Source organism: Maylandia zebra, linkage group LG1 (genome assembly GCF_041146795.1).
Source record: "Maylandia zebra isolate NMK-2024a linkage group LG1, Mzebra_GT3a, whole genome shotgun sequence".
Lineage (NCBI taxonomy): Eukaryota > Metazoa > Chordata > Actinopteri > Cichliformes > Cichlidae > Maylandia > Maylandia zebra.
The window spans coordinates 8,015,623-8,039,885 of NC_135167.1; the positions used below are offsets into that span (position 1 = coordinate 8,015,623).

The 24,263-nt window shown below is 39.1% G+C and overlaps 1 protein-coding gene across 1 annotated transcript in view; it reads left to right on the top strand.

The window, feature by feature from the left end:
- Positions 1-1,031: 1,031 nt before the first annotated feature.
- LOC101465403 (collagen and calcium-binding EGF domain-containing protein 1) overlaps positions 1,032-24,263 on the top strand; it is a 40,357-nt gene continuing 17,125 nt past the window's right edge. Inside the window, exons 1-2 of the mRNA XM_004539733.4 lie at positions 1,032-1,405; positions 3,173-3,253. Coding sequence (XP_004539790.2) covers positions 1,293-1,405; positions 3,173-3,253 — 194 coding nt within the window. The 5' untranslated portion in view covers positions 1,032-1,292. The remainder of the gene's footprint in view (positions 1,406-3,172; positions 3,254-24,263) is intronic.

Below are 24,263 nucleotides of genomic sequence, written 5' to 3' on the forward strand. Positions count from 1 at the left end.
CTAAACCAAGTCCAGCCTCTGCTGACACCAGGAATTTGTTTGTTTGTTTCTTTTTTATTAGAAATCACTCCACCCTTTGCTAGATATTGCAAACATCAAAGAAATAAATACTTCCCTGGCTCTGAGACTTCACAAACTCACTCAACAAACTTCCTGGTCTAGTATGCAGATGACATTCAAACGTTTGCATACTATGAAAGAAGAGTGTCTGATCAATTACACTCAACCCGTTACTGGGTCTTATAGAATGGCAGCAAGACAATAAAATAGACTGAAGTAAAGTCAAGTCAAGTCATTTTGGTGCCAAAGAGGTTAGAAGGTTAGAGCTCATGAGCTCTATGAATTAAGTATTCAAATCTAAATTTAAATAATGTTTACCAAATATAAATTCAGGCCACTGACCAGAGCAAATACATGCTTTATTTATAAAACTATTATTACTATTAATGCATGTTTCATGGATCTCTCCAAAAAATCTATCAGGGGGCTGCCGCTTCTAGGAAACAACATTCTACTCCACCAGTCAAAGTGCATTTCTGATTTTCTGAGTAAGGCAGGACAGACTCAGTAAAGCTGTTTCCAAAATGAAATCCAAACATGATGAAACTGTTTGGAGATAAACTCACAATGTCCACATTTCAAATGTCTAACTGGAAGCTTTGCTTTATTGCGAACATATTTTTGCATTTTCTTGATATTTTTGTATGCTCTGAGCAGTTCATCAGGCCAGCCTAGTAGTTTTTTTTTTCCTACACCAGTTATAGTTTCAATCTTATTAAAGCATTTTTAAAAAGTCTTTACAACGCCACGGGTGCTTGACTTTCTTCCAAGGAATGTATTTATCAAATACAGCGGTAAAGCCTGGGGGTCATTTCGGTTCATGTATGCTGTTTAGCCAATTTATTGTTTTATCATTATTATGTTTAACGTCATCACCACCAATGGGGAGTAAGGTTGTATACTTAGTTGCGTTAAGTCGCTTCTTTGGAGGCTGGAATGTAAATCCAGGGGGGATTAGTGAGAACACAGTGAGCTGTAAACCCTTCAGTAGCTCTCCAAGAGGTCTTTGCCTTAGTGCGTAAAGTTGGGAAGGGGGCTTCGGACGCACTGCGCAGCACTTATTATCCTACAGGCTCCATGTGCGTCTCCTCTGCGGGATACTTGACAGGGATTTGTGATATTTTGATGGCACTACCCGCGCGGGTCACTGACAGATGAAAACAGTGGCGTTTGGCGGATGTTAAGGCGTTTTCACTCGAGAAGATCATTTGTCCCGGAGCGCAAAAAGGGACATGGGTCAGCTTTATGGTGCGACTCTTTTACCATTTTGCGTTTTCTGTGTCGTTTTCCTCTGGGAATCTGGTGCCAGCTCCATCAGGACGACGCTTGCAATGGACACCTCAGGGTAAGTCTCAGAGATATTAGTTGTGGGTCACATATAAGCAATATTGTTTATTGTTAATGAACGGCAGTGTGATGATGAAACTATGTCTGCTGCGCTCATAATTACGAGAAGTTGTATTATGTGCGTTTCTATCTTGAAGTATAAAAAGTTTCAAAAGTAGCACAAATTTCTGCACGAAAATGTTTGACTTATCGTTTATTTATGCTTTACGGTGGTTTTATGAATTAATGTGAGATTGAAGCTCTGCAAGTTTCTTGGCAGCTACCACTCCACTCATTACATTTGTTTGGCATTCAATTAAACCTCAAAACAGTCATTTCATTGTCAGATTAGCATACGGTGCCAGAAATCATAACAGAGTTTAGTCTACGTTTTATGGGTTTCTGCTCTTTGCGACATGCTCTGTGAGCAGCCTGTCACGGAGACCCCTGGATGAACCGCTGCAGCGCGTCTAATCTAATGTGATGCTCAAGGAAATGCAAAAAGCAAAGGGAAAGTCCAAATGGTTGAAATCGGTTGCGGTGAGGAGAGCCAAATGTTGCTTGTGCTCAGACATAATATGACAGATGCTGTTAAGATGCCCGGAGAGAGTAGGTCAGGAGGTGAGGAGTCAATGGGAATGGAGCACATGCTCCTAATATTCTGTAGAAGACAAGAGGAAACCACTAAACCGCAAAGCAACAGGTTAAACACGGGGTAATTAACCAGAGTTTCGTTTGTCCAAGCACATGAAAACATGGGCATTGCATCTTCAGATTTATGTTTCCAGGGTATGTGTGTTCATCGGATTCTATTACGGAGAAATGAAAATTACCGCTGTGATTGATGCCCTTCTTGCTCGAGCACATTACTACCTCTGGTAGTGTTAGTAGTGGCTGTGCACACAGGAAATATGACTGTATTGATATATTAGTCTGTTTCTTTGGCTGTTAAGTTTTTATGAAAATGTCAGAGTAGTTATTTGGGATTATGTTTCTAAATTAACAATATTCTCTGGGATTCTTCTGTTATGTCTTATGATATTGAAAACTGACAGAAAAATGTTACCAGACAGTCAAAGTGTTGTAAGCAATATCACAAATATCAAATAAATAGTTGCCTGTAATAGTCTAGCAATATCCAAACTGTATGATTTATCCATTGTAAATCTGGCCACTCTAAACCTTTCTTGGTCAACACCAAGTTCACCAAAACCTTTTCAGTAAAATTTGTATTCATTTAGTTTAGAGTTTACGTTAACAATATAATTGTATTATCAAGTAAGTGCAAGTCAAAAGACATTAAGTATCTTGTTTATTTGATTAAAACACTGCAAAATTTATACTTTAATTTACAAAAATATAAAACAAATAAAAGCATAAACTTATCCAGGTGGAGAAACTGCAACTGTAAAGAACAGAAGATTTTTCATATATACTTTTAAAAGTGAATCAGGGTAAACCCTCAAATATCAATTCAAAAACTGAAATCTAAATTTTTAAAAATCAGTTGGGCTCCAATAATGCCATGCATTTGCATACATGCAGACTAGATTCACACCGGTCTTTTATGTAACTGTACTTTCAAATAATAGCTTGGATTCCCTGTGGTATCAAACTTTGAATATGGGGGAATTCCATGCTAAACTGTAACATCCCCCTTTTCAAATCCAACCTTGGATCTCTTTTTGCTTGTACTTCCCCACACCATGTTTTATTACTATGTAGCTTAACACTGCTGGAAAACAGTGCCAATCAATCATATTTCCTTTTTCCTTTTTTTGCTTAGAATGGAGTGTCCTGATAATAAAATCTTGACGGTGGAATATCCCTGCATTAGGGCCGATGGGAAGAATGGCACTTGCTTCAGGTAAGCTGTGCAGCTGTCACTCAGATCATACATATGGATTTTCCTTGGACCCCCGAGGGCCTAAAATCTTGGCCACTAAGTGTGACAACAGTCAGTTACTCTATATCATACATTTATATCTATTGTTTTCCCTAGAAGAGTGACAGGAAATGATGAGTGCCTGTTAATCCTTGTAGGGCGAATTGAACATGAATTATTCTGAGGTTATGGAACAGTTTCTGCAACCACTAAACCACTCTGCTGTGTCATTTCCACAAATCCACATAGTTTATCCCCTTTTGGAAACTCTACATATCCACTTGGGAGTGAAAAATAAAAAAATTCCCAAGGGTCATTACATAGAGATTAAATGACGATCCTCGGTGAAGATAAACGTGTCAGATAACCTTTCAGAGCATTCTTTTTTTTTTTTTTAACTTGTGTTGTTGATTCTCTTTGATAACTACTAGAGAATGTATAATTTCAGTGTTTAGCAACACTAACGTTGTTTTCCCTGAAGTTTCCATCAGCACGGAGATGATTTCCACTCTCCTGGCCCTGTGACAATAAAACAGAACTTGAGTTTGGGTCCAAAGCTAAAACATTTCGGGAAAGAATCCCCCTTCCCCTGGGAGTAAGGCCTGTATTTTAACCTAAAAAGTAGAAGCAGTCTGTGAAGTGATTAGCTATTTTTATTATACTATACATAGAGAAGGACAAAAACCTCTTTAATTAACAACACCAAATTTGGTTGAGCTATTGAATCAGCATTTAATAAAGGCAGTTTTTATGTAATATGTACAAAGTCAAGTAAAGTTGAACAGAGATTAGAGGGATATAGTGTGGAGCAATCCTCTAAAGTTATGAAATATTACCTGAAGTAACTGGCCCCTCTCTCGTGCTTTTTCTTTATTACTCATAATCTCCAGAAAATGTTTGACATTGTATTCTGTGTGTTTTGAAACAAAGGTTATGCAGACATTATGGTACTTTATAAGACTTTCACCTCCTGATACATCACACACAACATGAAAAAGTTAACATGGATCACTAATGCTGACACCGAGATAAGTTTTGTCTGAAGCCAAACTTTGGCTGAGGTTTGCTTGTTGGTGTAAGAATATCTTTTAATAAATGAGGCACCAGGTCTGGTGTGAGGTCAGACCATGTGATCTGTTTGCTTTCAAGGTTAGACTGTAACAGGCTCTGTGTCTTGTTTAATTTCTGGCTCTATGAGAGATCTGTGGTGCTGGAGGAGGTGGATTAGATGAGGTTGTATTTTCCTTGCCATGCTTTTCTTTGTTCTCTGTTCAGCACAGACCTGGATCAAAAAGATTTCACAGATGACTTCAGGGGGAAACCAGATTGGTTCATTGCGTATATAATATATGACGTTCAATTCTGTTTTAGCGTAGGCTGTATGTTGTCCAGACATAACTGATGAGTGCCACACCACGTATTCATCTGTATTCATGAGACTATTTGGTTTTCATCGTCCGTCATAGATTTATCAATCTTCTGGATTTTATCCAGCACATTTCTCTAGACAATTACTGTTAGTTACTGCTGCTCTGTGTGTCAGACTTATCCATGGGCAACATCAATTTTAGTGCAACTGGCTTTTACTCTCTCTTATTTTTTGTCACCATCTACTGGACTTGACCAGTCAAGCTTGCAGTGGCTAGTATTGTGATGAATGAACATGTTCTAAAAGGCTTAAGGTCAAAGAACTGCAGTGTATCCCTCTTGTATTGATAACATGCATTAGAGCCAGATTTATTCCCTAAAAGGGATAAATGGAGCAGATAAAGTGGCAACTTCCATTGTGTGAGGTCTTGTTTGGCTCAGTCACTCATGAATCCTGTTGTTTTATTGCTTTTTATATTATTTTACACATGTGAGCAACATCAGGAGGAACCTGCATTGAATTAGCATGTGCTATAGCCAAAGTGGTATATCTGGGCAGATAATACAGAACATGCACTTTTTTATATATCTGAGTTAGCAAATGTGCAATTGTTACAAGATAAGAATAAATCATTTGATCAACTAAAATATTTCAGCATGCTGATGAAGAGCTACACACATGACATCTTAATTGGCCATCACTATAATAAGGAAGACAATTACAAATAATTTGGAGCATTTAAACCTAACTGTCTAAATTATCCTGGGTATTTTTAGTTATGGGCATGCTCAATGACAATGCAGTTTGGGAAGTCACAGTGTTATTTCGTTGTTGCTTTATTTTACAGCTTTATGGTATTGCAGTAGTTAGTACTACCTCCTCGCAGCATTAAGGTCCTGGGTTTGAATCTGCTGGATGACTGGGGCCCTTCTGTGTGGAGTTTAAAGGTCTCTGTTATATTAACTGGTGATTTAAAATTGGTCCTATGTGTGCATATATTTTAATTTATCTCTCTCTGTTTACTTAGCCATAGACTGGCAACCTATTAATTGGGATAGAGATAAGCTTTTGGAAAATTGGCCTTTTGATGATGGGGCATAAACTCTATATGCAGGGTGGATACAGCCACTCTTTAATTATATTCTTCAATGGTCAGCAAGGGGCAGCCCCTCTGGTTGCAAAAATGCTTGGTCGTATAGAATCCTAGGAAAATCATTCTATTGTATCTATCTGCTCTTCCATTAATCCATCCATCCATCTTGTTAATTCAATTAGGGTTGTTTAGAAACTGGAGTCTTGTTCAGCAGTCACAAGCCAAAAGGCAGGACACACCCCTGTAATCCACAAAAGTTGATTCTGTTCATGTGGACGTAATGTTTTCAGTGGGAGAAACATTTTGTCAATCAAGTGACTTCTTCAGTCTCAGCTGACTGCAGGTTTCCCCAACTTATAAACAGTGTATTTGCACAATAACGGAAAAAGGCACCACTGGCAAACAATGGGTTGTGAGGTCAGTTTCATAACCATTAATATGCAAATTATTAAGACCATTGATCAACAACCACTGACAAAGACCATTGATCAATGTCAACTGATCAATGGTCAATTGTCATTGATCAATGGTCACCTGGAGCTTTCTTTAGGTGCCTTCCCAGCTTTGACAAATGTCCAGCTGGGATAACCGCAACAAGAGTCAAAACTTGAATACTAATGTGTATGCGCAGGTTTACGGTACACATTTTACAACTTTTAAACGTCCCCAATTACTCATGGAAATCTCTCAGTCTAAGAAGGCTACTCTGCCACTTACCATCTCCTGCTTGGTGAACTTGATGTGTTGTCCACCGAGTTAATGTGATCAGTGAGTTGTGTTACGTCCTCACATTTGATTTTCACCCAGGTGTCATCGACATTCCTGAACCACTGACTTGGTGGTGTTCCAGGGTAGGATAACAGAGTCCTGTTTTCCACTTCTTGCATGTACACGTTGGCCACAACGGGTGAAACTGGGGAACCCATGGCAGACCCATCGGCCTGTATTACTGACCATTGTATGTGAAATATGTAGAATGAAGACACAGTTCCAAAAGCAAACACACTTGGTCAATGCTGAGAGTGGTCCTGTTGCTGAGATTAGAGTTATCTTGTAATCTCTTACGAATTACCACCACTGCTTCAGTGACTGGAACACAAGTGAAGAGAGATGTAACATCCTCCATAATAACATCTCTTACCTTCTCAACAAAACCAGGGTGTTCTTGATGTGGTGTTTATAGCTACCTACCAACGGGTTGAGGATCAAAGCCAGAAACTTTGAGATGCTATAGGTGATTGAATTGATCATACAGACAATTGGTCTTAAAGGTACACCCTGTTTATGTATCTTTGGTAAACTATACAGACTTGGCGTAGCTTTCCCTGGGTTAATAGCATTTTCTTGTTCTGACTACTTCAGACAATATATCACCCTCTTCCGGTAACCACTACCTGGGTCTCATTTCACAGGGTCATGAGTATTTTTGTCACTGAGCAGTGACAAAATTGTTTCATGATAGTCTTTCTGGTTAAGCAAAACCATGCATCTGCCCTAGTCTTCCAGAAGGATGATACATGTTGGAATGTTGGGCGATGTCAAATCACTGATTAATCTAATATGTGAGACAAAACGCAGGTTCCATCCACAATCTTACAGCATTTTGTCATAGCCTTGAGTGAGAAAGCCTACACTATTCTGAGGCGACAATGCTGACTCCCTCTCTTTACAAAGACCTCCGTAGAATACCAAATGCAATTCTGCTGAAAATAGTTTGTATTATAACCTCACATGACCTCTGTACATGTAAAGAAACCCACAGATTGACAGGCCTGCCATGCTGAGTTGTCGTGGCTAAGCCATAAGTGGACAATTGAAGTCTTTCAATTGTATGTGACCCACACCGGGTCAGTTTGACAGTCTAATCTCAACCCGCAGCATTGCAGTGTCCAGACAGGCTGTACATTTTCCAGGAATTTCTGGTTCTCAGGGATTGTATTTCTTTACCTGGCACTGGTCTCTCATATTCAAATAATCTGGGAATATGTGCTATTTCTATAGCTTTTATTGAAGAAGACATGTTAGGCGTTTGGAAAAATTCACACCTTCCAAAGAAAATGAGCTTAGTTGCTGTGAAAACAGCAAAGGAAATTATGGAACTTAAATCATGGTTGCTCTTACCACGAGCTGTTTCACTTTTATGAAAAGGATCTTTTAATGTTTGACAGTCATATTTCACAAATATTGGACATTCGCTTATGAATCTGGTATTGCATTCTTTAAATAAATACAAATTAGTCCAAACTGTTGTCAGCACAATGAAGCTCTGACTCACCATGTATTGCAAGTGGTTGCTGTCAATGTTTATTTCGCTGATTATCTCAGCTTTGGTGTTGCCTTCCTCTGCTGTATTCCATCTGCCTTAATGTTAGTTGAATGCCTGAAATGTAAATGACATGTCTCGGTCTCAGGGGGGATTCCTGGTGTTGTGCAGAACTAAACTCACCATCTAAACAAAGACCGCATGTCCCCTCGCCACTGTGGCTTTCACAGCAATGAAGATGAATCAGCTCAATTTCTGCATTTCTATTGTTCTACCCACTTTGTGTTCTTATTCTGTCTTCACTGGTGGTCAAATTTCAGCCTGGCCAAGCCAAATGTACATGATTTGTACCCTGTTTCTGAGTGAGTGTGAGTGCCAGTTTGCATGTTTATACATGAGAATGTATGAATTGTCTCTGTATTGTCTGTGTTGGCAGTTACTGCAGGTTTATGATGATGGGAGTTAATTTTCTGCCCTCGTGCTTTAAGCGCTCTCAGCTGTGGAGTCAGATGGAAGACTGATGTGCTCCACTAAACTATAAACAAATTTTTTCACATGATTGACATTTTCTAGTTTAAATACCCTGCAGGGCTCATTACTGCAGTAGATAACACCCATAAGATCATGCTACAGTATGCAAGTAGGGGATGGTGATAAATGTTAGGGAGACATGGTTGATCCTAATTGTTTCCATACTTTATGCTACTTTTGTTGTTACAATGATCCATCCCTCCCAACGGGATCATTATAGTTTTTTATTCCATCATATCCGAGAAGTTCTTAAGCGGTATTCATCTTTGGGATTAATTTACAGACTGTAGGATAACATAATGTTTTTTTCAAGTATAGAGAGGATGTGGACATTTCCTTTGCAATTGGAGGCTGTGGCTAGGTAGAGTGAGTTCTCCTTCATTTGGAGGGTCATTGGTTCAGTCTCCAGCTGCGCCAGTCTGCATGTCAAAGTTTTGGGTAAGAACCACAAATTTTATCTAAAACATCCACTGATGTCTGTGAGAATAGAATAAAAGCAGTGTGTGAAAGTGCTCAGTAAGACATAAAATAGCATGATAAACGTAGTACTTTTACCAGATTTCTGTGTTCTATGAGGCTTAAAAGTTCAACCCATAACAAACTTTTTGTCTATTTCATTTGTTGTAGTGTGAGTTCAGGAAATCAGGAAATCAGGTGCAGAGAAGTTTGCCTTTAGTTAAATACACTGGAACAAGATGACTTAGCATTGCTAATAATTAGAACTATTATTATTACTATCCACTGAAGCAAAGTGTACAGCTAGCTAAGACAACAGCTCAGCCAAAAGCGTCACATCGTCATAAGCATGAAACTCTCTTCACAACTCTATGCACATTTCTTGTAGAAAGAATATTTGATTCTGGGTTTTACTATTGCACTGAAAACAGCATGTTCTGTCACCATCAGTAAAATTACTACTATATTTAGAGAGAATTACTGAATTCAGTGGCTATTGAAGAAAGAACTGCAGCTTTACATATTATTTTATTTGACAACATTAGAAAGTTGTAGCCATATGTGGGAGGAATTTCTAAAGTCAGTAAATGCTGTGCAGTTGACTGCATTTGCAATCATTCCCTGACTTTGGTTCCAGGAATATCTCAGGTCTGAGTCACAAAGTCCTTGGTCATGTTGGCTGAATTTTTCCCTCTAAAGCTTCTTTGCGGGGGTCTCTGATATCACTACGATCTTGAGCCTTTCCACACATTTTTTCCTTCACCTTCACTATTCGTCTTTTCTATTTGTCTGAAAATCGTCCATAGAGGAAATTCTTCACTCGCGGTCCTCACTTCAAGTCAGCATGGAGGATCTAAAAGCAGGCCAGAATATTACTGGCAAATGTATGTTCTAACGTTAACCCCTGTATAAATGACCTGTTAACTGTATTTAATATGATGTTTGCCTATGATTAGGCTAGAAGTGAAGGAACACACATGCTGAAGCGCTCCACTGGTCAAAGGTATAATACAAGCTTTAACATTATGAGGTTTAGTTTAATTCATCCTTAAATTTCTACCCACAACTGCTTCCTTCAATAATCCTGCTGTTTCGCCTCTGTGATTGCATGCCGACTGCAGTACCTGGCATTCAAATGCATTTCATATCAGATGAAAGCTGTATGCAGTTTCCAAAAAGCAGTTTTGGCCAGAGTTTCTCTTTTGATTTTAAACAATACATTTCTGTGCAGAAAATCCATTTTATTAAGGAAAGAATGATCCGTCCCAGTTTGGTTTTAACTACACAGTGATGTGGCTCTAAAGTCAATTTGATAGCAGGTTATTTCAGTTCGTTGGTTCAGACTAAAATATCCCCGTAACTGTTGATTTGATTACCATGAAACTGAGCACTGCTTGGGTAACACCCTCTGCCATGTACCTGACTGTTCATCTTGTGCCACCAGCCAGTCAACGTTTTCAGCCATGTAGAGGAATATTTAAACATCTCCTAGAAAGATTGGTGCACATGCCATTTATGTTTCCCAGATGATTCCCGTTCTTGTAATCATATTCTGTAGCAGACATGTAGTCCTGTCACGAAATACTTAAAGAGTGGATAGCAGTGGTTTTAAAGGTCATGCCACAGTGTATGTATATTTATAGCACAATTAGAACATCCTGCTAAACAAAAGTTCAGCATGTTTCTTTTACTTTCTATATCTTTTGGTCAGAACAGATGAGGTGAAAATATTTACATGTATGGAAACTTTCAAAGTGCTCAGTAAGAGGCATAGATTCCTTCCCAAGCACCAAGTCCAAACACAACCCCCTCCACCCACAGCCGCCCTATGTGTCACCCAGAAACATTTAAAGTGTTCATTTCTGGGACCCGACGGAGTCTGACTCACCTCCATGCCTGGACTCCATCTCCATCTCCACTCTCCAGCTTCCCTCTTTCTAGTTGAGCTCTGCTTTGCTCTGGGGAGACACAAGCCAGGCCTCCGTCTAGTAGCCTCAGTATTAATGCTGGGGTAGAGGTCAGGTCAAATGTAATAAACAACAAGTTTTTTACATGTTAGATGCTGGTTTGAAGAGAAGGTGATTACACAGCTTTGACAGTTTTTGTGCTAACCAGATATGTTAGTGTTGTGTTAGTGTTGAGAAATTGGTCCCGTCTTTGTCCTTGTCAAAAATGATAACGGCTGATCTCTTTAGGGAAAAAGAACTAAGTGTGACAGGAAACACTTTAGTCGCTCTTGATTTGACCCAGCAGCCTTTGCTTGTGTCCTGATAATTTCACCTCTTAGGACCTTTGTGTCCTGGGAAAGGGTAAGATGAGGCCACAAGGGAACGTCTCTGGTGTCACGGTCCCGCTGAGTGAGGAGTGCGTGTAAAGTTTCAGCAGTAAAAACTGAACTAACACTTATTTCCGGGTGAATGACTCCCTAACTTCAAAGTTCATATAGACCAAATCATTCAATGTCTAACTGACTGACCAATTTGTTGACTGACTGATTGACATGCTGAGGTGATTGATTAACTCATTGAGAGGCTGATAGATTGTGATGATGGTTATCCTTGTGTGTCTCTGTGTGTGAGCTTTGCTCTGTGACACCTTGTGTTATGTCAGGGTCTTAAACTCTCTCTCTTCTCCTTTGGATTTATTGCATTAGATTTGGCTTTTGCCTCAGCTCTGAATCCTAAAGGGACTCTTCACATTCTTAGATACTTAGTGATATTAAATGGGGTAGCTTGAAGGCTTAGTTGGAATAAAATGTATATTTAAAAAGTACTGAAATCACTAGTTGTTAAAAAAAAAAATCAACAGCAAAACACAAACAACGGAAATGAGTCATCAAGCAAATTTTGAAATGGCACTCACGACATGAGAACTAATATAATTTGGCATGCTACTACTGGCATTCACCCAACATGCATTCATCAATTTAAATAACTTAGATAAGTTATATAACAGCCTCTGCGTGCATGTTTCTTTGATAGCAAGTTGACATTTTGCACAAAGAAAACTCCAGAAACTTGGGAAAGAGCAGTAAAAAGAACAAGAAGAGACTCCAAACTGTTTTTCCTGCCCAGTTTTGGCTTGATGCTATGCCAAGTGTTCAAGAAACCATCGATTCAAGAAACGTCCATTATGTAGTTTTCACTTTTTTTCAGCCTTGGAGTTTAGAAAGAGATTTCTTTGTTTATGTAAGGAAGGCTAATGCAGTGATATGCAATATTTTACCCAGATTTTGCCCATATTTAACAAATTAATTTTGACATAAATTGTAGCTTATGTAATTATGATAAAATCTGGAGAAAAACACAATTTTGCAGTAGTCGTTATAAAACAACCATTTGCATTTCGTGCTGGTCCATAAGCAACCAGTATATCCCTTATTAATGCAAATGTATAACTAAAAAGAAACAAAAACATGCACAGCAGGGAGAGCTAAAGAAAGGTGCCAAGATGACAAAAAAAGAAAGAAAAGTAAAGGAGGTGTTGTGTGACTTTGGAAAGAGAGGCATCTTTTTGATCCATATGGAAGAAAGCTGCGCACTGGCAGTTGGAGCGTTCGCCTCAGTGGGGGATTCGCCTGTAAAGGTCTATAAAAAGATCAGAAAGTGGAAATCAGAGCATGCAGGCAGGTTGTGCTGTGTGTTTTTCCTTTCTCTCCTGTAGCTGGCTTCCCACCTAGATGACTACATGTGGTGGAGTGCTGAGTGAGGCTCTGCTGACGGGTCGCTCTGGGTGAATGAGATGTTCCCTTAGGAGGACATCACCTCTGCTCCGCTCACATCCACATGACATTCACTCTCATTTCAAACTCTTTTCTTTCATTCATCACACTCTGAATCCATTACTGTCACTTGAACTTTTTCTATTTTTTATCTACTCCTCATGTTATCCCTTGACACATCCATCCATTCTGGCCCGTCATGCTTTGTTTTTTTCTTTCAACCTTCCTGTGTCCTTCCTCCCTAACATTTTATCATACTGTCTCCTGTTTCCTTTTATCACATTTATCACATATTTTCTCAGTTTCTACTTCCTCTCTAAGGGTCCTTACCCCTTCTATCTATCCACTATCCCTCCATTCCCAACTTTTCAGTTTCCCTTATTGGATCAGAAGCATCAGAAACGTTAGAGATTTCAGATACTACAAAGGTTTTTGTAGTCTTGCAAATCTGGGGGCATTATGTAAATATGTGGGGGAGAGAGATAACAAATTGGGACCCCTGTTAACACTAAGCAGTATACATGTCATATATGTTCTGACTTGTCACTATTTTTTAATAACATCAGTCATCCAGGTTGTGGTGATGAAGCATACTCATGGAGAGCACGCAAGCTGATTTGTGTTGAATGTAGAGGGAACTTAACAAGATGTCAGACTGAGGAAAACAGGGACACCGACATGTTAAAACAGAAATGAGACAGAGGGAAGTCTAGATGAAGGAACTGGGGGATGCGAAGAAAAGAAATCAAGACATAAACCAAAACACAAGATTGCATAATGAAAGTCATCACCAGAATACCTATAAAGTAAGAACAGGAATCAAAGACTCACTGAAATCATGATGAAGTTTTCTAGAATTATTTACTAGAATAAAGAAACCAAAAGCAAATATGTAATCCAGCAAACATAAAAATCAAATTGAACTTTAGATTTTCAATAAAGCATAAACCAGCATTAAAATATATTAACTTAGAATGTGAAGCTCAAATAGACAGAAAACTCTTAGGACATGATAGTGAGACCGCATGTGTTTTTCCATGCATTTATTTTTGGACACATTTTTAATTTACGCATTTTCAAAAACCTGAGTAACAGTTCATTCATCATTAAAGGCAAAGAAAGGTGGAAAAAGTCATGGAATATGGCAACAAACAGCATAACCTGAGTAGCATGTAAACTTATACATGAAACAGATGTGACGTTTGTAATCAGTATAAGTTGCACAGCTGTTTTATTTAATTATATAGTTGTTCTTATTCGACTCCTTTAAAATGATTCAATAGCACTTGACAATAGAACGGGCACAACTAACTCTTTATCTTGATGGAGCTAATTCTTGATATTTTATTCATGTATAACTGAATAAAAAGAACATTGAATTGGCATTTTCACATTTGTGTTTAATTTAGTGTATTTCTGTTCAGTTACGCCAGAGTCCACTTTGTACCTAAGGCCTGAAACGCATCTAAATACAATTTAGCCATAAATGTGCTTTATGTTTACTTGGACAGGGTATTGTTTTTTGCATTTGTTTTACTTCCTCTAGACATATAAATCAGACATACATTTGGCAAGCCTTCAGCTATTGTCTGTGGACAGCACCTCTCAGGTCTTCCAGTGAAACCGGTACATTTCCAGGTGCAAGGTAATAAAAACCTAAAACATCTTCAGAGATTGAGATTGCATTTTGGCAATGCAGTGTTTGTCATGCTCCAGCCTTCTCAGACATGATTGGTTAGTAGAATTAAAACTGGTGTATGAAAATAGAAACCGGAAAACTCATCCACACAGAAGAAACATCTATATAGTGTGTGATGATAAAATAATAATCCCATGTCACAAGAAGAGCTAAAACTCACATTCTTGCCTAAAGTGCTGTGAATATTGATAGAAAGAAATCAAATACAAACTGCTCCTAACAGTAATCCAGGCAAAGAAGAACTAAAAGACATGTTTAAAAGTTTTAACCTTTCTTTTCTATAATTTCCTGCAGTGGCGACGATAGCACGTGTAAAACAAATGTGGCGATGAAGAAAAAAACAGGCAAGACGCATCAGCTGTGCATGGTTGTAAAGAAAGCTGCTCTCTGTAGCAGGTGATGAGAAGCAGGAGTGTTCACATGTGTGGGCATACCCATATGTTTTCTCTCTTCTGAGTGCTACATTATGATGTGTGTGGCTTGTATCTAAAGACCTACAAGGAACTGCATGCAGTGGTTCCCTCTGCTTACAAGCCATAAAACAAGCTATAAAAACACCAATGTTGCTAAAAAAAAAAAAAAGAAAGAAAGAAAAAAAGAAAAAGAAAAGAAACTCAGTGTTTCTCAGTTGAGTTGAAATGTGCCATTTTTGAGGCAACTAAGGGAGTTTCATCCTTTCTCCAAAGGATTCCCTAAAGACCTTATTGAAACCGATTGCTATATTTATTTTCTGTTTTCATGATGAATGTGCTGTTTGTACATGCTTTAATCATCAATCACAGAATAACTTATATTTCACCAGCAGGCCCGGTAGGCTTGTCTTTTAGTGACAGAATTAATACAAAAATTGGAAAAACAGTAAACAGTGAAATTAGGTGCTAAAATCCGTCATGTCAAACAGCAGGAAACCCCCTGACTGAAGAATGGAAGGAGGTGATTTAATTTCACTCTAAAACAGGTACAGTAATAAGGAACATATGCATCCCTCTGTGTGTGCGTGTCGTGTGTTTGAACAAACTGTAGCAGTATGTGCACGTGTGCTTCGTAGATCTCTGGATTGAATATCACTACATTTGATACTTTTATGTGAGTAGCTGCCTTTGAATGATTGTGTGTACAGGTGCCCATAAATGAGATCATCCTTTATGCTGGTGAGTGTGTGTCCATAAGGGTAAATGTTGTCTTAGTTTGTACATAGATGTATAGTTTCAATGAGTGGGACAAAATGAGCTAAACCGTAAACATATGTGTGCACATATTTGATACTTACAGAGTATATGTGTGATTTCTGGGGATTTTTATACTGAAAGAAAGGTACTGACAGCTCAGCGCAGTCCACATCACACATTAGATAAGGTCAAATTTACCCTCAAGCTCTTAATATCTCAGAGAAACTCTCATCAAGTGGAAAAAAATAGTGGACTGAATTCGATCCTCTTAGAGGTTGTTTGCATTGCATCCAGGAGTCCGCAGAGGCAACCTATTCAAACTCTCACTCACTTTTCTCCCTTTGGCATTTTCTGTCTGTGTACTTTGGATTACGATCAACAAACCCCAAGCTGAGGGAACATTAACCTGTTCATTTTTCTCACACTTGGAGTCGGCAAATAATTTTTTTCTATGAAGCTGTATACCTATACCTATGTTTCATTACAATGAGAAACACCTTTTGTCAGAAAAAAAACCTTTTATGATTCTTCAAAGTTATGCTTCCTGTGTTTAATGGAGGCATACTTGTCTTTGGAAGGCTTTAGACCAGAGTTGGACCTCCCCAAAAACTCCACTAATCATATTCCATCTTTTTCTGATTAGCGCACACCTGAACGGCCCTCTGGACAAGCACAATGGCTGTTTTTTGGCAAACAATCTGCTCTAGATTAGCTCTGTTCTGCCCTTTTATGGTCACCCTGTCACTATTAATACCTCAACAAAACAAATCACCAGCCAATTGATAACAGACCGGAACGACATTGTTGTTGTGGTATTGTCTGAATTCGACAAGCCCAGCTGTGTGCATGTGCCTGTGTGCATGAAACGTGTATTGTGTAGCAAAAAATTAATATAGGGAATGTTGGGGGTGTGGAATTCAACAACTGGGGAGCTGCAGATAAAAACAGTGATAAATCTTGCAATGCTTTCAAAGTTTTCCAAGATCAACGAAGTCGTGAGGCCATTTAGAAGATCTGGAAGAACTATTTGGTTTTATCAGTTCATTACTTTTCTCTTGTGAGATTTTTAGTAAAAGGTCCTCCTTAAGAAGCAGCTTTTTCCTGTCTGGCATGTAAACTCAACCAGACACATCATTATGAGGGGTTTGTCGTTAGGTTGACCTCAATGTTTAGCTGCTCCCTCACCCTTATCTCGCACTTAGCCATTCCTCTTTGGTCCCTGGTTGCCCTTCTCTCAGAATGCCCACCACTCTTTCTTACACTTATTTTCATCTCAGTGGTTTCCTTCCATAAATATGTTAAAATAAATAGTATCCATACAAAAAAAAACAAGTGTTACTTTTGATAGCGTCTCTCTCTTTGTCACACATAAAGCACTAGTCTGAGTTTGCCAGTCCACTGCTGGATTTTCATTCACCTAAATTTCTGCCAGTATGCTAAGCCAAAATATGATACAGTGAGTAATGTGATGGAAACACATCGGTTTGGTAAATGACAATATTTCTTGTGGTCTCCCAAGATGCCTTCGTGATGTGGGAAAGAGGCACTAACATCTGGTATCAGTGGGCCAGTGAGTAAATCAAAGACTTTTTGAGGTCTGAAACATTACAGCTGCTACAAACACTGAAACTCCAACTGTAAAATTGTTGCCAATTAGAGGGATAGACGTGTTTAGCTGTTATAGAATATCAATGGTGATCAATCATTTACTATTTAAGGTGTATGTGCTTTCCTGTCTGGCTCTGCTTACGAGTCAGAAACCTCTTGATTCAAATTTAACCAAGAAGCAAAAAAACCCCAAGATTTTTTTATATTTACATTTTGCTTTTGGCAGCATTTTAAACATTTACTCTGAAATGCCTCCATAGAAATATAGCTATAAACATGCATAAACATGTAATTTGTCAAGTCCTCTTCATCTCCTTCCCCATGTGTTCTCCATTCAAGCTCTTTTTTCATGTCAGGTAAAATGCCAAATACCTTCATGTCCCTGTAGACTTGGACAAAGCAGATCATACATGTGTCTGTCACAGAAAAGCAGCTCAGAGGGTCAGAGATGCCACATTCCTGCAGAGACACTGAGCCACGACAGGGTCACAAAGGCCAGAGACCACAGGCAGAGCTCTGAGACACTCTCATCAAGTGATGAGGCTTTCTCAGTCTCAGCCCTTAGTCAGGTACAGTGCTGTTCTGATTCAAACTCCAACAAGCAGAGTCCAAATGACTGGAAATTGCTTTGCTCTGTTCATTTTGTTTTAAGATAATTTAAGAGTTAACAGCTGATGTTTTAAGAATGGTGATTATGGCTGCCAACATTGTAAAAGAGTTATGCATAAAACTGATGCAGAGATCATTTGAACTGCAACAAGGTGGGTTACTATTTTTTACATTTTTCATCTTTTGGTGCTTATGGAGGTAAAACTTTCCCAGAGCCTGGAAAAGTCATTTATTGAGATTTTAAGCCAAGCTGAAAGTTGTTTTTCAACTGCTGTCACATCACTTTATTAAATTTTGCTTTTTTTTCCCCCTTCAGACATTTACATAGATTTCAAATATGTGGTGATTTTATCTTGTGTTTTTGGCAAAAATGACTTGCTGTTCAGTGTCTGTCATCATTTCCAGATGAAAAAGAAGGTAATTTTTTTCTGGCCCTGAAGTCTGATGCATTTAATATTTAACATTTATTGCTTTTTTGCTGGGAAAGGAGGCAAAAATATTTGTAGATATATACTATTTGTTGCTGCCAGTTTGTTTGAACAAGTGCCGTGTTTGCTGAATGTGGAGCTCAGATATATACACATATCACCACATTTGAGAAAAAGTGTCATGTGTTAGTCACATGATTGTTATTTCCATCTGAATGAATTTACATTTGGAAGTTTGGCCCCACTCTTGGATACCCGTCATTGTGCACACATGGAAATCAGGCTGTAGTGAGAGCAAACCCCAAGCACAGAACAGAGTAGGTATCCGTGACAACAAGTATGATACTTAATAAATGTGTCACAATATGAAAAGAGTTGTGGTGGGCCACAAAGCAGCATGTAGGTACACAGCAGCTGTGGACAGGGCAGCTCAGCTTATTTCATAACTAACTGTTATAGATATAAAATTTAATTATTTTGGATGAACATAATTATAAAATGATATGCTAGATAGAAAGGCATCAGCTGATGAAGGCTACCACTGATATCAGCTGACCTGCTAGGATTATGGCTTAGCTTGACTTTGGGATTTGAACAGAGGAAAAGTGATTATCAGTACTTTGCTTTGTTTTTATTATATTTTACAGGTTGGGTAAGAGTACTTTTTGTATTCTAGGGTCTTCATTACAATTTCTCATGGCTCTGACAATAGGCTGATGGTTGGTGCGGTGGTGGTGGAATAATTAGCAGCGTTGTCTCACAGCATGACCTTTCTGTAGGTAAATTTCAGTTTTAAGTTCTGCTACAATAAAAGGCTGGAAGACAAAGCAAATGAGTTCAGGCACAAGTGGCTGCTCTGAAATGACATGAGAATAAGAGGTAGGGAAATCTGAATGACTGAAGCAAACTTTTTTACATGAAATTTTTCCCCCAGCAAAATGAAGCGAAAATCCCATGTTGCCTCATAAGTGTCCCAGTCCTTTAACAAATGGGCACTTACTAACCAATTTTGTTTTGAATTAAAACCACAGTCCTTAGTTTAACAATCTGCCATAAAATTTGAAAATGAATCATGAAATTCAGGCAAGCAGTTTTCCAGGAAATCATGCATGACAAAACACCATTTACAAAATATCACAATGACATTGTCAGGTTAAGCTGACCAACTCGTCTGTGGTCTGAGGTTTTCTGTATGATGGCACAAAGTGCAAACAAGACGTAAGGGGTCTGGTTTAGGAATTGTTTCACAAATTCCAGCAAGGATGTTTTCCTTTGCATAGAATTAAGAGTTTGCTGCTGTTACTCTGTTGTTAAGACACGCAAAATTGTATAGTGAAAAATTAAGGGAAGAGTTTAAGAGGTTTTTTTTTTTTAAAGTGAGTCAGGGCAGGAGGAAGGCAGGAGAAATCGTGGCAAATGGGGAGAGGTGAGGCATAACACAGGGGAGGAGAAGTGCAGGTCAGACTGCACTCTGGTGGAAGTGGCTCAGGCCTCCTGGGCTCCCAGTCAAAGCGTCCTCTGTTAGACCAGAGATCTGATGGGTCCCCTGAGGCCTGGGTCCTGGAAGTGGGCTGGCAGAGCAAATAAACAGAGAGGATGTGCTCGTGCTGAACACCTTCACATATGTATACTTACACGAGTTGAAAAGAACACACACATACAATTATACACTAAGAGATGCACTTGTGATGTGGACAACACCATCACACCTTTAGGGGGAAGCTGACGTAAGGACGGGTTTTGTTTAATTTGTGGAGACAGAGATCCTGGGAATATTTCTGAAGGACAAGTAGTTGGAATTGTCTTGATGTCTCAGTTGTGATGTGGAACAATGGGTAGAAAAGTATGAACTTGTGTACTATGAATGTGCTTTCAGTGCAGATTTAAAAACCCACACAAAGGGCTTATGGAAAGAACACCTTATAAAATTTTCTTCAAAGAGTTAAACCACAAGAAGGCTAGCAGCACATTGAAAAGAAAATTACAAATCTCAACAGAGAAAATGGACAATAGTGACTCTCAGAAGAACATATATATACAAAGACTTAAAGATAAATGTGGCTTCCTTCCAAAACTGTGCTCTGTTGTTCAGTCTCACTGTGCTAATGTGCTTCAGTGTAATTCATCATCACATCGTTGTACCCACCACAGCCGGCCAAGTTACTGAACTGCCTGCGACTGTGAGACTTGTTGAGCAAATAAATCACTTACATCACAGCTGATGCACATGTTGTAACACAGTTGTGACACATATATGCCACATCAGTAAGCAGCATCCATCAAAATGACAAGATGTACACACGTATATTCACACATTAACAGTCTCTTGTCCTAGTATGTCAAGGGGCTGTTGACCTTCACTGAGCTCCACTTCCTGTGTTCCTCCAACAAGAGTCCCAAGAGGGAGAACTCTAAACCAACAAAAACCTTCGTCCCTGTCTTTAAACCTCTTATCAATGTCCACCTCCTTTATTTTTATTTCTTGATATTTCCTGCCACATCTTAGCATCTGCCTCAGTTCATCACATATCTTGGCACCTTGAGGCAAGATATGGGAAATAAAATGAGACTCATTTCCAAAGACAATGCTAAGACCTATTACCCATTCTTCCCTGTATAAACTCTGCAAAACAATAGCACTCAGTTAAATGAAAGGCAGTTGTAATGCACAGTGACTGGAGCAATATTCATGGTAAGTGTCATACACGCACTGACCTACTGTCGGGACCACTGTTCTCTCTATGTGCTACAAGTAATATCCTCTGCAGAACTTTCCCACCTGTAAATGCAAAAATAAATCAAGGTACTGTCGGATTTAAAAACATAACAATGAACATTCCCCCCTTGGAAGGAGACCCCTTGCTAAAGTACATAATCTTCAGTGTAAAATGATCTACCCCAAGGCCTGCCTCTGGAAACTGTCCTCGAGTTTCTTCCAATGCCGCCATGCTGGTTTTGGCAACAGCTCCCACAGCAGGCTGGGATCCTACATGGCCCTGCCTGTACCCCATGCTGGGCAGGAAGCTGACGGGTCAGCCACCCGCAGCAAAATTGACTGTTTGGAGAAGATGGACAGAACCAAAGTTTGTATGCTATAATATGGAGAAGTTATGACCTCCTGGAGGTTGCATTTAAACATTTAAACAAAGCTAAACTATCAACAGACACCGTTGAGTCATTTTTTTTTTTAATAGATTTTGCATTGCTCTCTTTCAACCTCCCAAAATTAACAAGAATTTGGGGAATCTTGTCTGCAGGATGTGTGAGTATCAATCACAGATCATTAATCAAGGTCTTTTATTGGATAAGCACAAACCATGTAGTGCCCAATCGAATTCCAATGATTTGTGTATGGTAATTAATTGTCCTCTAGATACACAAGCTGTCAAAAACAGCAGCCAGCTGTCACAGTTAATTACATCCGCACTGACAGTATATCAACAAAAGCCAAAAGAGGTTGCCCAAATCCTGTCCAGACCTCTCTATCACCCATGTATTTTCTTAATACTACTAATTACAAGATAAAGTATTTATATTTTATTGTATACTTGGAGAGCCAGAAATGTCAGTAGCGTAGGCCAGCTAACACGAAGCAGTACATGTAGGCCTGTTAGTGAGTTGTGGGTGAACCGGGGTCGTAACAAGGCCATGGGTTCCTGTAAGCTAACTTCAAAGGGCAGAACAGATAATGAAAACATAAACATCCAAATCATGCTGCACCTTTAATATAAACTTTTCTATCCAACACAATAACAGTGGAAAACTGATCAGTTTATTCCTAGCTTTCATTAAAAATCTTTTCAACACTGCAGTGTTGTGGCTGCTGTTACGGCCTCCGGCCTCAGGTGGCCCCACCTTCCTCTAGGTAAATCAATGTGTTCCAGGACTCGTGTGTGTGATTGGTTACTGGGAGACCCATGCCAACCCTCTCTTATGCAGAATGAAGTGTGCCAGACCACACGGACGATTGGCTGCCCCGGGATCCCGTGATGCTCCAAGAGGCAATCAGTGGCTGATCGTACCCACCTGTGGCTACAAAAGGCTGGAGGTCCTTCACTCAGTGGCTGCTGCTTAGGACTGAACATGCAGTTTGCCCTTCGTGCCTCCCTCGTCGATCTTTGTTGAACTTGTTCATATTGCTGAACTTTGTCGAACCTTGGTGCATGCTTTAAACTTAGCCTGATTAGAGTTTTGAGCTGCTAGCTGGCTGTGAGTAGGATTTTGTGAAGCTGGCTTGCCTTAGTTAAAACCCTAGCTTTTATTTTGTGTGCGGCCAGCCTGCCTTAGTTACCCTTTAACTTTTACTCGTGACTGTTCTTTCTTTATGTAATAATTGTCTGCCCAGTGGTCTGTTGCACAGCCCTGTCGGTTTTCTGTTTAAAGTTTGTAATTAAAACCTTTTGCTTTACTCAGTTTTGTGTTGGGGGGCTCGTGTATGTTACTCCCTCCCTGACGCCTAGCAGAGGGGGTCGTAACAGCTGCTTATTTGTTTTAGTAGATTCATTGTTTATGACTGTTAAGAAAACACTTGAAGAAAAGCTATTTGCTATTTCTTAAGAAAATTATGAAACTGTACTTTCATTTGTATTTGTGTGCTTTATGGGATACAAGTAATAATACTTATTGGCAATTACCAGTACTGTAGGTCCATATTTTGATCTACTAAGGTTACAAAGCAAACAAAACACAAATGGGGAAAAAAACAACAGATTTTCAAAAGCACAAGGGAAGTGTTTCTGGGGAGATAACCCGACGGACCAGTTGCAGGAACCAAAATATGCTAAGAATTGTGCTGGAAGACACTTAAAAGAAGAGGAGGATCTATTGGTTTTGTGAGGAAAGAAAAGATGAGAGGTAAGTGTGTTAGATAAGATAAGATAAGATAGAACTTTATTAATCCCTCTGGTGGGCTCCTCTGGGAAATTCGGTTTCCAAAAACACAGCACCGACAGAAGTTACAGTTACAGAATGAGATAGATATATATATATATATTAGGGGTGCAACGATACACAAAATTCACGGTTCGGTTCGGTTCGATACTTTGGTGTCACAGTTCGATATTTTTTCGATACAAAAAAAATGTTCATGCCTTTTTAATTTGTCATTTATTAAAATTATAAATATATATTTTAACTCAAAAGTACAGTTTTTAAATTTAACCCTAACCCTTGTGCGTGTTTTTTATTTTGACAGCGAATGCGCACCTGCGGACCACTTATGTGCAGCCCTGGTTATATAGCTCGTCATATTGCAGCCACAGAAATTCTTTTGTCCATGAAACCATAAAGCTGCACTTTCTTTTTGCCTTATAGTCTGATTTGTCATAACTTCTCCGTTTTGTGGTAAGCTTTTCTTTGGCTGTCACTTCTTCACCCTGACCTGTCTTATTTGGCTCAGCAGAACTGAAATGCTTTTACACACGGACTCACATAAGCTCAGCGATTCTCTGCGCGATCAACCTCTCACATGTTTAAGCTGCAGGAGATTTCACTTGTCATGTTTGCATAGTAAGCTAACGATTAATAAGACGATGTCAGAGGAATTGGTGCACAAATTATCATCACTCACAGATCAGTGCTGTTGCTCTCTATACACAGTTCGCGCGATTGCAAAGTGAAAGCAAAAAAACAAGCGCAAATTCAAACGCGATTTCAATATGTCACATATTGACAGTGGCTCACCGATGCCAATGACATAATTACCCAGCTACATTTCTGAAAGAATGCAAAAGCATTGACATATATTTTTCCTTCCTACAATAGCCCGACGGGCAGGGCAGAGATAGATTTTGGTAGCCCGACTGAAAAAAATCGCTAGCTCCAGGACGTCGGGCTAGCGATATTGCGAGCCCTGTATCTGATTGAGGAATCACTCATCTTTGGAAAAGAGAGTTTATTACAGAGAAATGTCTCTTTCCAAAATAAAAGCTATACTATCCGCTTCTTCTGGGCTATATTCTCAGCAGCATAAGGAGAATCATGTGCTAACAGCTGTCTAAATGACTCGGCTAAAGTTAGTAGCATGCTTGTTGTTTTGGTCTTTGCA